Source organism: Caenorhabditis briggsae (assembly GCF_000004555.2).
Source record: "Caenorhabditis briggsae complete genome, chrV, whole genome shotgun sequence".
Taxonomy (NCBI): Eukaryota; Metazoa; Nematoda; class Chromadorea; order Rhabditida; family Rhabditidae; genus Caenorhabditis; species Caenorhabditis briggsae.
Window position 1 is genome coordinate 17,567,460 of NC_013488.2, and position 12,968 is coordinate 17,580,427.

Genomic DNA, 12,968 nt, shown 5'->3' on the forward strand with positions numbered 1-12,968 from the left:
GTTGAAAAAAAAGTTTTGTCACTTTCTCCAATTTTTTGTCAAATTGACAAAAAAGAATGTCAACTGACTCAATTTTGAAAGATGGAAAATTGACTTTTTTGAAATATGAAGAGGTAAGTGGCTCAGTTAAGAAAATGGACAAAAAGTCGGAAATATCAACAATAATATTTTTTTTGAATTTTTGAAATTTCGAGTTTTTGAATTTTTGAATTTTTGAATTTTTGAATTTTTGAATTTTTGAATTTTTGAATTTTTGAATTTTTGAATTTTTGAATTTTTGAATTTTTGAATTTTTGAATTTTTGAATTTTTGAATTTTTGAATTTTTGAATTTTTGAATTTTTGAATTTTTGAATTTTTGAATTTTTGAATTTTTGAATTTTTGAATTTTTGAATTTTTGAATTTTTGAAAATGTGATTTTCCAAAAATTGAAAAATGTTTGAATTTTAGAATTTTTGAATTTTTGAATTTTTGAATTTTTGAATTTTTGAATTTTTGAATTTTTGAATTTTTGAATTTTTGAAGTTTTGAATTTTTGAATTTTTGAATTTTTAAATTTCTGTTTTTTAAATTTCTGTTTTTTAAATTTCTGTTTGGAAAGCCCAAAAAATGATATTTTATCCGGAATCAAAAAATTTAATGTGATTTTTCAAAAAATGTTTAATATTTGAATTCTTGAATTTTCGAATTTTCTCGAATTTTTAAAAATCTAGGCCATGACCCTAAAAATCTAGGTCATGACATAAAAAAATCTAGGTCATGACCTCAAAAAATCTAGGTCATGACATAAAAAAATCTAGGTCATGACCTCAAAAAATCTAGGTCATGACCTCAAAAAATCTAGGTCATGACCTTAAAAAATCTAGGTCATGACATAAAAAAAATCTAGGTCATGACATAAAAAAAATCTAGGTCATGACCTCAAAAAATCTAGGATATGACCTAGATTATTCAGGTTATCTTTTCCAATAAAAACTAAAAATTTCAGAATTTCACCATTCGAAACTCGGTCTGTCTTCAAATCGATCCAACCCCTTATATTTTGTACTGGAGGTACAAAGACCCCAAGGTTTTTAATACCAAAGAGGTAGGAATTTTTTAGAAATTCAAAAATATCGGAATTTCCAAAAAAATCCGAAAAAATTGAGCAAAATTGGATGGTTTTGGAGCGTTTTAGAGCCAAAATACCATATTTACTTTTACGGGGTTTTCTAGGCTAGCGGTTCAGAAAAAAAGGATTTGAATATTATATTATTGCTCAGCTCGACAAGAGCTGCAAAATGATACCCCCTATGCCTCTATTTGAAAAATTTCGATTTTTGAAAATTTTGAAATTTTCTGAAAAAATTTTTTTTTTTCAAAAAATTTTCAAAGTAAGTCATGTTTATACTCATTTTGACCCTCTTTTTCAGCAAAATTCAAATCTTTTTAAACTTTTTAATTTTCGCTAAAATTCAAAAAGTTACGGTAGTTTTCGTGCAAGGACCCAAAAAAACTGCTTTTGGCTATAAAATCGCTTAAAATGCTCGGATTTGCATCAATTTTTTGAGAGGATATCAGAAAATTTTAAATGAATTGTAAAAATTTAAAAATTTCGCATAGAAACCAAAAAAATTCGAGAAAAAATGAATGATTTTGAAGCATTCTAAAGCCAAAATGGATGATGGCCTAGCTTTTTCAGGGTTTTCTAGGCCACGGATTCATTTTGAGGATTTTTAATGTAATTTTATTAATCAGCTTAACAAGAGCTTCAAAATGATATCCCATATGCCTCTCTTTGAAAAATTTCGATTTTTGGAATTTTTGAAATTTTTCGAAAAAAATTTTTTTTCGAAAAATCAAAACTTTTTAAAATATGTTATGTTTATACTCATTTGGAAGCTCTAAACAAGCCAAATTCAAATCTTTTTGGATTTTTTCATTTTCACCAGAATCCAATGAGTTACGGTAGTTTTCGTGGCGAGACCTAAAAAAATCGATTTTTGGCTTTAAAACGGCTCAAAATGCTCAGATTTTTGTTAATTTTTTTTCGAGAGGATATCAGGATTTTTTAATGAATATCAGAAATTTAAAAATTTCACATTGAAACCCAAAAAATTTGAGCAAAAATGAATGATTTTGAAGCATTTGGTAGCGAAAATACACCAAAATACCCTTCATGGCCTAGGTTTTCTGGGGTTTCCTATGCTGTGGGGGAATTTTCCAAAAGTTTCAATATCAAATTATTGCTCAGCTCAACAAGAGCTTCAAAATGATACCCCACATGCCTCTATTTGAAAAATTTCGATTTTTGGAATTTTTGAAAAAAATTTGAAAAAATTAGTTTTTTTTAAAAATCGAAAATTTTCAAAACATGCCTTGTTTATACTCATTTTGACGCTCTTTTTAAGTTAAATTCGAATCTTTTCGAATTTTTTGATTCCCTCCAAAATTTAAAGAGTTACGGTAGTTTTCGTGTAGGGACCCATAAAAGGCGCTAAACTAGCTTAAAATGCTCGGATTGTTGTCAATTTTTTTTTGGGAAATTTCAGAAAAATATTTTCAGCTAGCCCATGAGAAAAACTACATCTATTTGGAGCGAATCTACGATGTTCGTGTTGGAAAACCGACAGATTTCGATCTGGGATCACATGAGAAAAGTTTCGAGAGAAATTTTCTTACTGTAGTCAGCGGGACGAGTATTACTAATTTGAAATTCACTCATTTCGTATGTTTGGATAAGGATGAGGTTCGTTTTTTTGGTATTCTAGGCCACCATTTCAAAAAAAAAATTTCCAGAAAAAACTCAAAGATTTCGGCTCCGCCCTCTTTGCTACCGTACAACGCGTTCGGCGGGAGGAGCACGGATTACTGTACCATTTTCGGAAAAAGTTGGCGCCCAAAATGTATGCGGCGTTTACGCAGCGATGTTTGGAAGAGGAGTTAGTTTACTTTTTTTGTTCGTTGTTTGGTGGGGTACTGTAGATGTGTCAAGGGGCACGAAAAATGCGTCAACGAGTCGGAAGATGAGCAGAAGGCACGAGAAGTGCGCAAAGGTTGCACTGAGCGCGCCTAAAGTGCATCAGAACAGTTGATATGGGTCAGAGGATGGAAATTGTGTCAATTCACTGAAAATGCGCCAAGGCACTGAAAATGCGCCAAGGCGATTTTTTGTATTTTTTTCCCAATTTTGGCAGTTTTCAAGTTTTTTTTCCGTTCGTAAAATCAATTTCTCAAAAAATAGGTCACAAAAAATGAATAAAATTCTCCAAGGCACGAAAAATGCGCCAAGACACGAAAAGTGCGCCAAGGCCCGAAAATGGGTCAATTCCGTTTTTAAAGCGAGTTTTTGCAGTATTCCGATATTTTTATAGAAACTTATATTTTTTTTAAATTTTTTTCTTTTTCACTGGAAAATTGTCTGAAATTCAAATCTCTGGAAAAGTAGGTCAAAATAGTCCGATTTTTCTGAAATTTTCAGAAAGAATATAGAAAAAAATTAGAGATTTATTTCGATCTTTATTTTGTGAATTTTTGATATAATAACATGAGCAATACCGTATCCCCTCGAATAGAAGCTCACACACACGACCGTCAACTTTTAGCTCAATTATCTCGGTTCCTAAAAGAGATATCAGAAATTTGTCAACTGATAAAATGTTACTGATATTGTGATAAATCATTTATCAGTTGACAAAATTTTGATATCTTTTGAAAGAACCGGGATAGTTGAGCTCAAAGTTATCGTACTTGCTTTGTCAAAATTGTTTCAAAGTGTCTGAAGTTCAAAGCTCCGGAAAAGTAGGTCAAAATAGTCTGATTTTTCTGAAATTTTCAGGGAATATAGAAGAAGAATAGAATTTTACTTTTATTCAATTTCTGGAAGTAAATATGGCGAATTAACAATATAGTAAAGGTTACGGTAGACAATAGAAAATGAGCAAATTAAAGAAGATCTTTTCTGAAATGAGAGAAAAAATTGTAGAGAATGCGTGCTTTCGTTTTCGGCGAGAAATCTTCTCCGACAGCTAACATGGGCATGTAATCATCTTTATCTCGATATCGACTCAATGCATGTTCCACAAGAAACTCTGCATCGAATTTATCAGCCAATATCAGCTTCTTCTCCTTATCCATATCCGACTGAGCAACGAAAAGAGCCACGTGGCGTTTGGCGACTGGAAGCAGAAATCGATCGGCGAGTTCCAGAAGTTTCTCGCATTTTTCGACTGAAAATTTTAGTTTTTCTGGAATTCTTACTGTATTTTGATTACTGTCTAATGGTAATGCTTCTGGCATGACTGAGCAATGTGACAAAATCTTCAAATTCCACATCCTTAATTTCGATTTCGGCCACTGATTTTTTCTTGAAATCCGAGTTGAAAAGGGTGTTAAAGTAGTCGGAATGGTAGGAGAGAAACTGGGAAATTTCAGAATTTTATGGATTTTTGAAAAAAAAAATTTTAGAAAATTTTAAAAATTTAAGAAAAAAATTTTTTTTTCGAATTTTTTTAGTAATCATTGAGAAATTTAAGGTTTATATCAACTTTCCGGTTTTTCAATTTTTTTCGAATTTTTCGAATTTTTTGAAATTTTCAAACTCCCGCCAAACCGCTTACCGCCTTATTTTACCGCCCAATTTTTTTTCACTGAACCACCAGAATCGCATCAGTTTTATCAGTTTTTGCAAATGCTTTCTCGTATATGCAAGGAGCTGGAGTTTCAGACATTTCTAGGCTGAAATTTTCAAATATTGGTATTAAAATCGATAATTCGGTGGAATTTGAAGAAAATAATGAGAAAAACTCGAGAAAATACAACAAAAAAGAGCCGGAAATCGAAAAAATTCCGCAAGGTTTCGTCGGCGTGTATTGCGTACCTCCGTAGTTTTACACCGAATTTGACGACAATTGCCGATTTTTATTGCGACTTTCGATGAAAATAAGCAATTTAAGCTCATTTTTATCAGATTTTAAAGAAATTTGAAGAATAACCTATAAAATTTGAAAGAAGACTCATGAGAACAGTGCTGAAAAGAGAGTAAAAATAACAGTTTATTCAACAACAGAAGAGATCAAATTGGAATTTCTGAAAAAAGACATCAAAGATGGCACTTTTAGTAGTCTGGGAGAAATTCTTTCCAACATTGCCAATATCATGGTAAAAATGTATTTCTTTGTACTCTGCCAGTGCATTGTTTCTCAAAATCTCCAAATCGAATTTATCAGCCAATATCAGCTTCTCCTCCTTATCCATATCCGACTGAGCAATGAAAAGTGCCACGTGGCGTTTGGCAGCTGGAATGAGAAATCGATCGGATAGTTCCAGAAGTTTCTCGAATTTTTGAACTGAAAATTTTGAACGTTTTTCAAGAATTCTAGTTTTTTCTGATTACTTTTCAGTGGCATTGTTTCTGGCATGATAAGACTGAGCAATGTGACAAAATCTTCAAATTCCACATCCTTAATTTCGATTTCCGACATTGATTTTTCCTTGAAATCCGAGTTGAACAGGGTGTTGAAGTGTTCAGAGTGAATGGAGAGGAGCTGGAAACTTTTGGGGATTTATCGATTTTTGGAAATTTTTTTGAAATTTTCAAATTCCCGCCAAACCACTTACCGCTTTATTAACATGCAATTTCTTTCCATTAACCACTAGAATTGCATCAGTTTTGTCAGTCTCAGCAAATGCTAGCTCAAATGGATCCATTTCAAACAACATTTCAATTTCAATTACCTTAATTAATTAATTAATTAATTATTGAGAACATTTTATTTACCACGAAAATTGAGGAAAATTGAAAAATTGGGAAAAAAAACGGAAAATTGGGCAAAAACGAAGGAAAATTGAGAAATTGGGGCAAAACCGAAGGAATATTGAGAAACAAAAGGAAGTGAAATAGAATTGAAAAAAAAAACAATTATGGGGTTATTCATGTAGCGAAAATATGTATTTCAATGCATTTACAGTTATGTCGCAAAATGCTTTGAAATACATTTCGCGACGCTCATGCATTGAATTTCGAGGGCGCGGAAATGCATTTCAATACATATTTTCCCTACATGAATAACCCCATTAAGAAAAATTGGTAGGAAAGTATCGAGTGGGTGTTAAAACCTAAATTAAGCATGCCTGATTCTGTAAAAATGTGTCGAGATTATTTTACAGTTCTCCGTTGCATGCTTTTCGGAAATTTTGCGATTCAGAAATTCAAAAAATCACGCCTCTCAGTGGAAAATTTCTCTCGTAATTTTTGAAAATTCGGAAATTTTCAGATTCTCATATTCTGAAGTTCCAAAATTCTGAAATATTTCGCCAATTTCAATTTTTTGTCTATTTGCCAATTTCTTATCATCAATCAATAGAACTGCATCGGTTTTATCGGTTTCCGCAAATGTTAACTCGTAAATTGGATGAATAGGTTTGGCGGTCATTTTTTGGCTGAAAATTGATTTTTTTTGCTAAAATTTTTTGAAAAATTCGAAATTTTGAGAAAAAAAGACGCAAGATAGCAGAAAAACGAAAAAAATTGACCCAAAAATTGGCTGAAAATTAGCGATTTCCAGTGGTAAATTAAGAGTGAGCAAGGCCGTGTTTGCGTACTTTTCCAACTACAGTAATCTGAGAAAATTCAAATTTCAATCGAAACTTTTTTGAAAAATTAGAATTTCAAGATAAAAGATGAAGAATAGCGAAAAATTGAGGGAAATTTTCCAAAAAATTGCCAAAAATTGTGCGACTTCCAGTGATAAATTTAGGGTGAGCAAGTCAGTGTTTGCGTACTTTCCGAAATACAGTAACCCGAGAAAATTCAAATTTCAAAGAGAAAATCTCCGGAAATCGATAGAATTTCGGATTTTTTAGTGTTTGCCGAATTCATAAAAATCTAAAAAGTTTCAAAAATGATTGAAAAATTTTTTCTCGGCTCCTTATCGATTTTTAGTCTATAAATAGCGAAATTCGCTGAAAATGCGAAATAAAAAAATATAGTAGTTTTGACGGTAATTGAGTCAGAAATATTGACAAAAAAGCTAGGAAATAGACAAAAAAAAAAGAAAAAAAATTAATTTTTTTAAATGCCCGCAATTTTGTGTCGGCGTGTTTGCGTACCACTGCGCCGAAATTGACGACTTTTGGGAAAATGCTCGATTTCAGCCCTCGACAACAATTGCAAGAGAAAAAGGGCTAACGTAGTTGGGAGAGTCACCCGAATTTTTTGGATTTTGCGCCAAAATGCGGGTGTCCCAGAAGAAGGGAAGCAAAGCGTTTTTGCCTAAGCCTATTATTTAAAACAAATAACAAAAAATTACGAAAAAAAATTTCGGCCAAAAAAGAGCTGAAATCGGCGAAAATCAGTGAAAAATGCAATTTTTTGGGTGAAATTTTTTTTCAAAATTTTTAGTTTTATATTTATTTTTTAAGGCAAAAACGCCTTGTTTCCTTTCCTCTGGTGCCACCCGTATTTTGGCGCCAAATTCAAAAAATTTGGGCGTAAAACATAAAACGAAGAATTCGAAAGGAAATCTGAATCCGATTGAAAAGTAAACAAAAAAAACAACAACGAAGCACAAAATTTATTGATTTAGTGTTAACGAAGGATTTGAGACAAAATTTTGACTTTTGTATTGTCCGACAACATGAACCAATACCAATCGTTTTCTATTGATCGAATGGAAACATTTTCTGTGAATCTTAAGATTTCCGTCTTCATCTGATCCTTGAGATCATGTCTTTCAGCGATTAGAATTTTTTCAAGAGGATAAAGATTGGAATTAATAAGGAGTTGCTCCAAATACGGCTTCACCGCTGGAAGAAGAAATCGATCGGACAGTTCTAGAAGTTTCTCGACACATGAATCTGAAAATGTTATTTTTGTTGTATTCATTGATTAGAAATGAATACCAGGCGGTTTGATCGTATTGCCATGGACGACACTTAGCAAAGTTGCGAATTCCCATAAATCAACATCTTTAATCTCAATTTCTGATATTGATTTTTCCTTGAAATCCGAGTTGAAAAGGGTGTTAAAGTAGTCGGAATGGTAGGAGAGAATCTGGAATTTTTCGAAATTTTCAAATTTCCCGCTAAATCACTTACCGCCTTATTGACATGTAATTTCTTTCCCTCAACCACCAGAACTGCGTCAGTTTTGTCGGTTTTAGCGAATCTAGATTCGTAGACACTAAGAGTTGAAGTTTCAGACATTTTCTAGGCTGAAAAAAATAGCGGCAAATTTGAAATTTTCTAGAAATATTGAACGGAAAAGTCTACGAATTTTCATGCTCAAAGCGGAAAAAAAACAAGTAGAGAAGGCGTAAAATAGGTGGAAAACACTATTGTCGAATTAAAAAAAAGTGACACCTGAGAATTTTAAAAATTTTGCTTTTTTTGATCTACGAAAAAATGCGGCAAAACGTAATGTTTCAGAATTTCGGCTCGTTCGAGCTACTTTCGTGTTTAAGTTTAGTTTTTTGCTTAAAAATAGATTCTAGAGATGCTAACGATCATTTTTATACCAAGAAATCAAAATTTTGTTCACAAAATCCCACTGAATTCACATATTATTCTTGTGCAAAAAAATTGGAGTTGTGGCCGAATTTTCACACAAGTTAGGCCACCGTATTTCAAGGAGAATTTTCGAAAACACAGCCGGCAAACGAGTGCTACCGTAACCCAACAATAAATATTTTCGCAAAATTTTTGTTTCATTTTTTTCCTTTTTCTCGATTTTTTCGCGGTTTTGGCCGTTTTTTCACCAAAACCGCGAAAATTCAAAAAAAGAAAAAAATAATAAGACAAAAATTTTGCGAAAATATTTATTGTTGGGTTACGGTAGCACTCGTTTGCCGGCTGTGTTTTCGAAAATTCTCCTTGAAATACGGTGGCCTAACTTGTGTGAAAATTTGGCCACAACTCCAATTTTTTTGCACAAGAATAATAAATAAATTTGTTATCTACAGTATCCGTTTTCGCTCCGCCCCCTCGTAAATCGACACGAGCGCCGTCTCCGAGATTTTCAGGTGTCACTTTTTTTAATCCGACAATAGAAAGTTTTAGAGTGAGAAAATCGGTGTTTGCGTACTTTTCGAACTACAGTAATCCGGGGAAATTCAATTTTTGAATGAAAATTGCCCGAAACAGATGAAATTTTGAAATCCCCAGAGACGGAATACATCCATCTAAGGGAAAACATTTCAGATTTCTTGAATTTTCAAAAAAAAAAGCTAAAAGTCCGCAATTTTGTGTCGGCGTGTATGCGTACATCTAATTTTTAACACTGTACTTTACGACAATTTCAGCCCATTTTTTGTTTGACAAAAAAGATCGAATTTCAAATTAAACGGCGGATTAAAAACTGTATTGGACATCAATAAATTTTTTCAAAAAAACTTTTTAAAAAATCAAATTTATTACTGTTCAATAATTGTATAGTTCAACAACTTCGCCGCCTAAGAAAACGTCGTATCGCATCAATATTTTCCTCTCTGGTTCCAGTTTCATATCTCATAAGATAATCCATAAGATTCTCCAAATTGTACTCATCAGCGATTTTGAATGTCTCCGGAAATCTAATTTCATGACAAGAAGCCAAGTAATTTTCGATTGTAAATCTAACGGAAGGCATCAAAAATCGATTGGAAAGATTTAGAATGTTCTCGAAATTTTTGTACTCTATTGGTTTATCAGTGATAAGACTGATAAATGCTGCGAAATCGGCATAATCGACATCCTTAATTTCGATTTCTGCCATCGATTTTTCCATGAATTCAGAGTTGAAAAGGACGTTAAAGTAGTCGGAATGGTAGGAGAGAATCTGGAAACTTTTAGGAATTTATCGATTTTCTGGGGGGGGGGGGGGGAATTTGAATTTCCCGCCTTATTAACATGTAGTTTCTTTACCATCAACTACTAGAATTGCATCAGTTTTGTTAGATTCGGCAGATATGGTCTCACAGAGACTAGGAGCTGGAGTTTTAGACATTTCTAGGCTGAAATTGGGAGAAATTAATAATATCCTTTATATTTAGTAGTTTTGACGGTAATTGAGTCAGAAATATTGAGAAAAAAGCTAGGAAATAGAACAAAAAAAAAGAAAAAAATTTAATTTTTTTAAATGCCCGCAATTTTGTGTCGGCGTGTTTGCGTACCACTGCGCCGAAATTGACGACATTTGGGAAAATGCTCGATTTCAGCCCTCGACAACAATTGCAAGAGAAAAAGGGGCTAACGTAGTTGGGAGAGTCACCCGAATTTTTTGGATTTGGCGCCAAAATGCGGGTGTCCCAGAAGAAGGGAAGCAAAGCGTTTTTGCCTAAGCCTATTATTTAAAACAAAAAACGAAAAATTACGAAAAAAAAGGTTTCAGCGAATGTTGATTCGATATCATCGGAATCCGGTTTATCTTTTTTAACGAGCTAAAAAAGGTATTTTTATTTTTTTGTAGTTTAGAGTAAGTAGAACTCAACCATATTAACAACATAACCCGGCGAATTTAGATACTTTTCATGTTTTCTCATCATTCGTTCCTTCCTATATTTACGACCAAATTCGGAAGTTGAAATCAGAAACATTTCCACGACATTTTTAACAGAAGGCATCAAAAATCGATCGGAAAGTTCTAGAATGCGTTCGGCGTTTTCGAGTGTTGGCATTATAGGCTTCTCATGAACAAGACTGAGCAATGTAGCAAAATCCTCAAATTTGACATCCTTAATTTCGATTTCTGGCATCGATTTTTCCTTTAAATCCGAGTTGAAAAGGGTGTTAAAGTAGTCGGAATGGTAGGAGAGAATCTGAAAATATTTTTATCGATTTTTCAAATTTCGAATTCCCGCCAAGCCTCTTACCGCTTTATTGACATGCAATTTCTTTTCCTCAACCACTAGAATCGCATCAGTTTTATCGGTTTTAGCAAAAGGGGACTCGTAGATGAAAGCTGAGGTTTCAGACATTTTGTGGCTGAAACAAAGTTCGATGAAATATTTCCGAATTTCTGGGAAAAGACAAGACCAGAAATATATATTTTTTGAGCGGTAACTGAAAAAAAACGAGTGAAAACTTTCAAAAATTAGCGATTTTGAGAGTATAAAATTTTAGAGTGAGGAAATCGGTGTTTGCGTATTTCTCGAGCTACAGTAATCTAAGAAAAAATATACGAAATTCTTCGGAAGTCGATGAATATCCAATAAGCGGGAAAATTTCGGGAAAAAGCATCAGAAAACGCGTTTTCGAAACAAATTGCTATTTTTTTATAATTACTTGATTCGAAATCATGCTTTCCCAGTAAAAAAGACATTATATTCAACAATTTATTTGCCCTGAGCTGGCCATCATGAGTTCAACTCCTCGAGGGCCGTATTTAGACGAAATTTCGAGAACATCATTATTTTTTCCTGTCTCCCCACCTTTAAGACATTTAGGTGATACGCTCGGAGCGGAATGTGGTGTTTTCTCAATTTTGGAGCTTCATTTGATAGAACATTTACAGTAGAATCAACGTCATTAAAACATTAAAAACTAAAGTTTTAATTGACCAATTAACGAAAAATTAATTATCAAATTCTTTTGGTGCGTTTCTTCAAGAATTTCGAATTTCTTTTCCATGCTTTGGGTCATTTTGATACGATTGGACAATTGGAGACGATTCGATTTTTCTGGAAAAAAAAACAATTCCAAAAAATTTTTTTCAGAACTTTCAGACTTACCCGTTGGATTCTGGAACTGCTTTTTGTCCCTTGGTTTTTACTGGAATTCCAGAAAATAAAATGATAGAGCATACAAGAAAAATGAAGGTTTTCATTTTTCAGAAAAATGTTTTGTCTGAAAATAATTTTTCAGAAAAACTGAAATTTTTCCAGACACCCTGCCATTTTTATATGTATTGCTATAATTCGATTATGTCGATTTTCAGACGGGGGAGTGGGAAAAAAGAAAAAAATCTGGCAAAAAAAAATTATCTAGAAATTTTTTGCATTTTTGATTTTCCGATTTTGACTGTAATTTTAAAACAAAAAAAAAAGAGTGAAACGCATCTACCGTATCCTACAGTACCCCACAGTACCCCCCACAGTACTCCACAAACTCAAAAAATTCTATAGTAATCCAATTTTTTTTATTTTTCAGCATAATGAGAGTGTACGATAAGCACAAGAAGAATACCACAAAAACCGAATGGAGTGCAGTTGGAAAGTTACTGTCGGTGGTGAGTGTTAGGGGCCTAGAAAATCAGATTTTTGTGTTTCTAGGCCATCAACCTAAAAATGGTCATAACTTGGCTGAAAATTGAGATTTTGAGCTGAAACTGAATCCAATAGGTTGCTGAGATCATCCCTGTCATTTTAAACCTATTTACGTCCTGGTGGCATAGAAACCCAACATTTGCATTTCTAGGCCATCGACCTAAAAATGGCCATAACTTGGCTAAAAGTTGAGATTTTGAGTTGAAAATACTTTCAATGAGTTTCTGAGGTCATCAGTGTCACTTTGAGCCTAATTACGACATAGTGGCCTAGAAATCCAAAAACTTGTACTTCTAGGCCACCAAGGTTATTTTGCCTTATTATCGGAAATGAGTATTAATTGTCTACATCTACTGGCTTCAAACAGTCTAGAAACTCGGAGAGAAACCCTGGTGTCGTGTCGATGAGCTTCCGATGCTGAACTTCTGCATATTGGCGTTCGGCATCCAACGAAAACAGCTCATCCTGATCCTCGAATACTTGTCTGGAATATATTTTTAATTTTTCGGATAATGTTCTGAATCGGTGAGGTTTGGGAACTGGAATTTGTCCAATGTGGCGTCCAGATCCCCAATATTTCCAATTCNCACAGTTGAAACCAGTGCAACCGTACCCCTTTCAGCGCTTCGAGACCCGCAAAAATCAGTAACATTTTACGATAATTTTGTTGAAAAATTGGTATTTCAGAAAGCCGGTCGCGCTGGTTTAAACTATGCGAATTGGAAATCTTGGGGATCTGGACGCCCCTTT

The 12,968-nt window shown here is 33.4% G+C and overlaps 4 protein-coding genes across 4 annotated transcripts in view; 1 reads left to right on the forward strand and 3 right to left on the reverse strand.

The window, feature by feature from the left end:
* Positions 1 to 56: 56 nt before the first annotated feature.
* Positions 57 to 12,968, forward strand: part of Cbr-plc-2 — a gene marked incomplete at both ends in the record, with an annotated part of 22,484 nt that continues 9,572 nt past the window's right edge. The window contains 5 exons of the mRNA XM_045238476.1: positions 57 to 113; positions 989 to 1,087; positions 2,546 to 2,921; positions 8,641 to 8,647; positions 12,103 to 12,181. Of these exons, the coding sequence (XP_045096518.1) occupies positions 57 to 113; positions 989 to 1,087; positions 2,546 to 2,921; positions 8,641 to 8,647; positions 12,103 to 12,181 (618 nt within the window). The remainder of the gene's footprint in view (positions 114 to 988; positions 1,088 to 2,545; positions 2,922 to 8,640; positions 8,648 to 12,102; positions 12,182 to 12,968) is intronic.
* Positions 4,095 to 5,688, reverse strand: CBG18566 (the record flags this gene model as incomplete). The annotated part of the gene is made up of 5 exons (XM_002638318.1): positions 4,095 to 4,208; positions 4,240 to 4,399; positions 5,162 to 5,327; positions 5,375 to 5,525; positions 5,599 to 5,688. 5 exons carry the CDS (start codon positions 5,686 to 5,688, stop codon positions 4,095 to 4,097), a joined length of 681 nt encoding a protein of 226 aa, XP_002638364.1.
* Positions 7,568 to 8,184, reverse strand: CBG18565 (the record flags this gene model as incomplete). Its single annotated transcript, XM_002638317.1, has 3 exons — positions 7,568 to 7,836; positions 7,882 to 8,032; positions 8,077 to 8,184. 3 exons carry the CDS (start codon positions 8,182 to 8,184, stop codon positions 7,568 to 7,570), a joined length of 528 nt encoding a protein of 175 aa, XP_002638363.1.
* CBG18564 lies at positions 9,413 to 10,931 on the reverse strand (the record flags this gene model as incomplete). The annotated part of the gene is made up of 4 exons (XM_002638316.1): positions 9,413 to 9,793; positions 9,890 to 9,968; positions 10,480 to 10,772; positions 10,827 to 10,931. 4 exons carry the CDS (start codon positions 10,929 to 10,931, stop codon positions 9,413 to 9,415), a joined length of 858 nt encoding a protein of 285 aa, XP_002638362.1.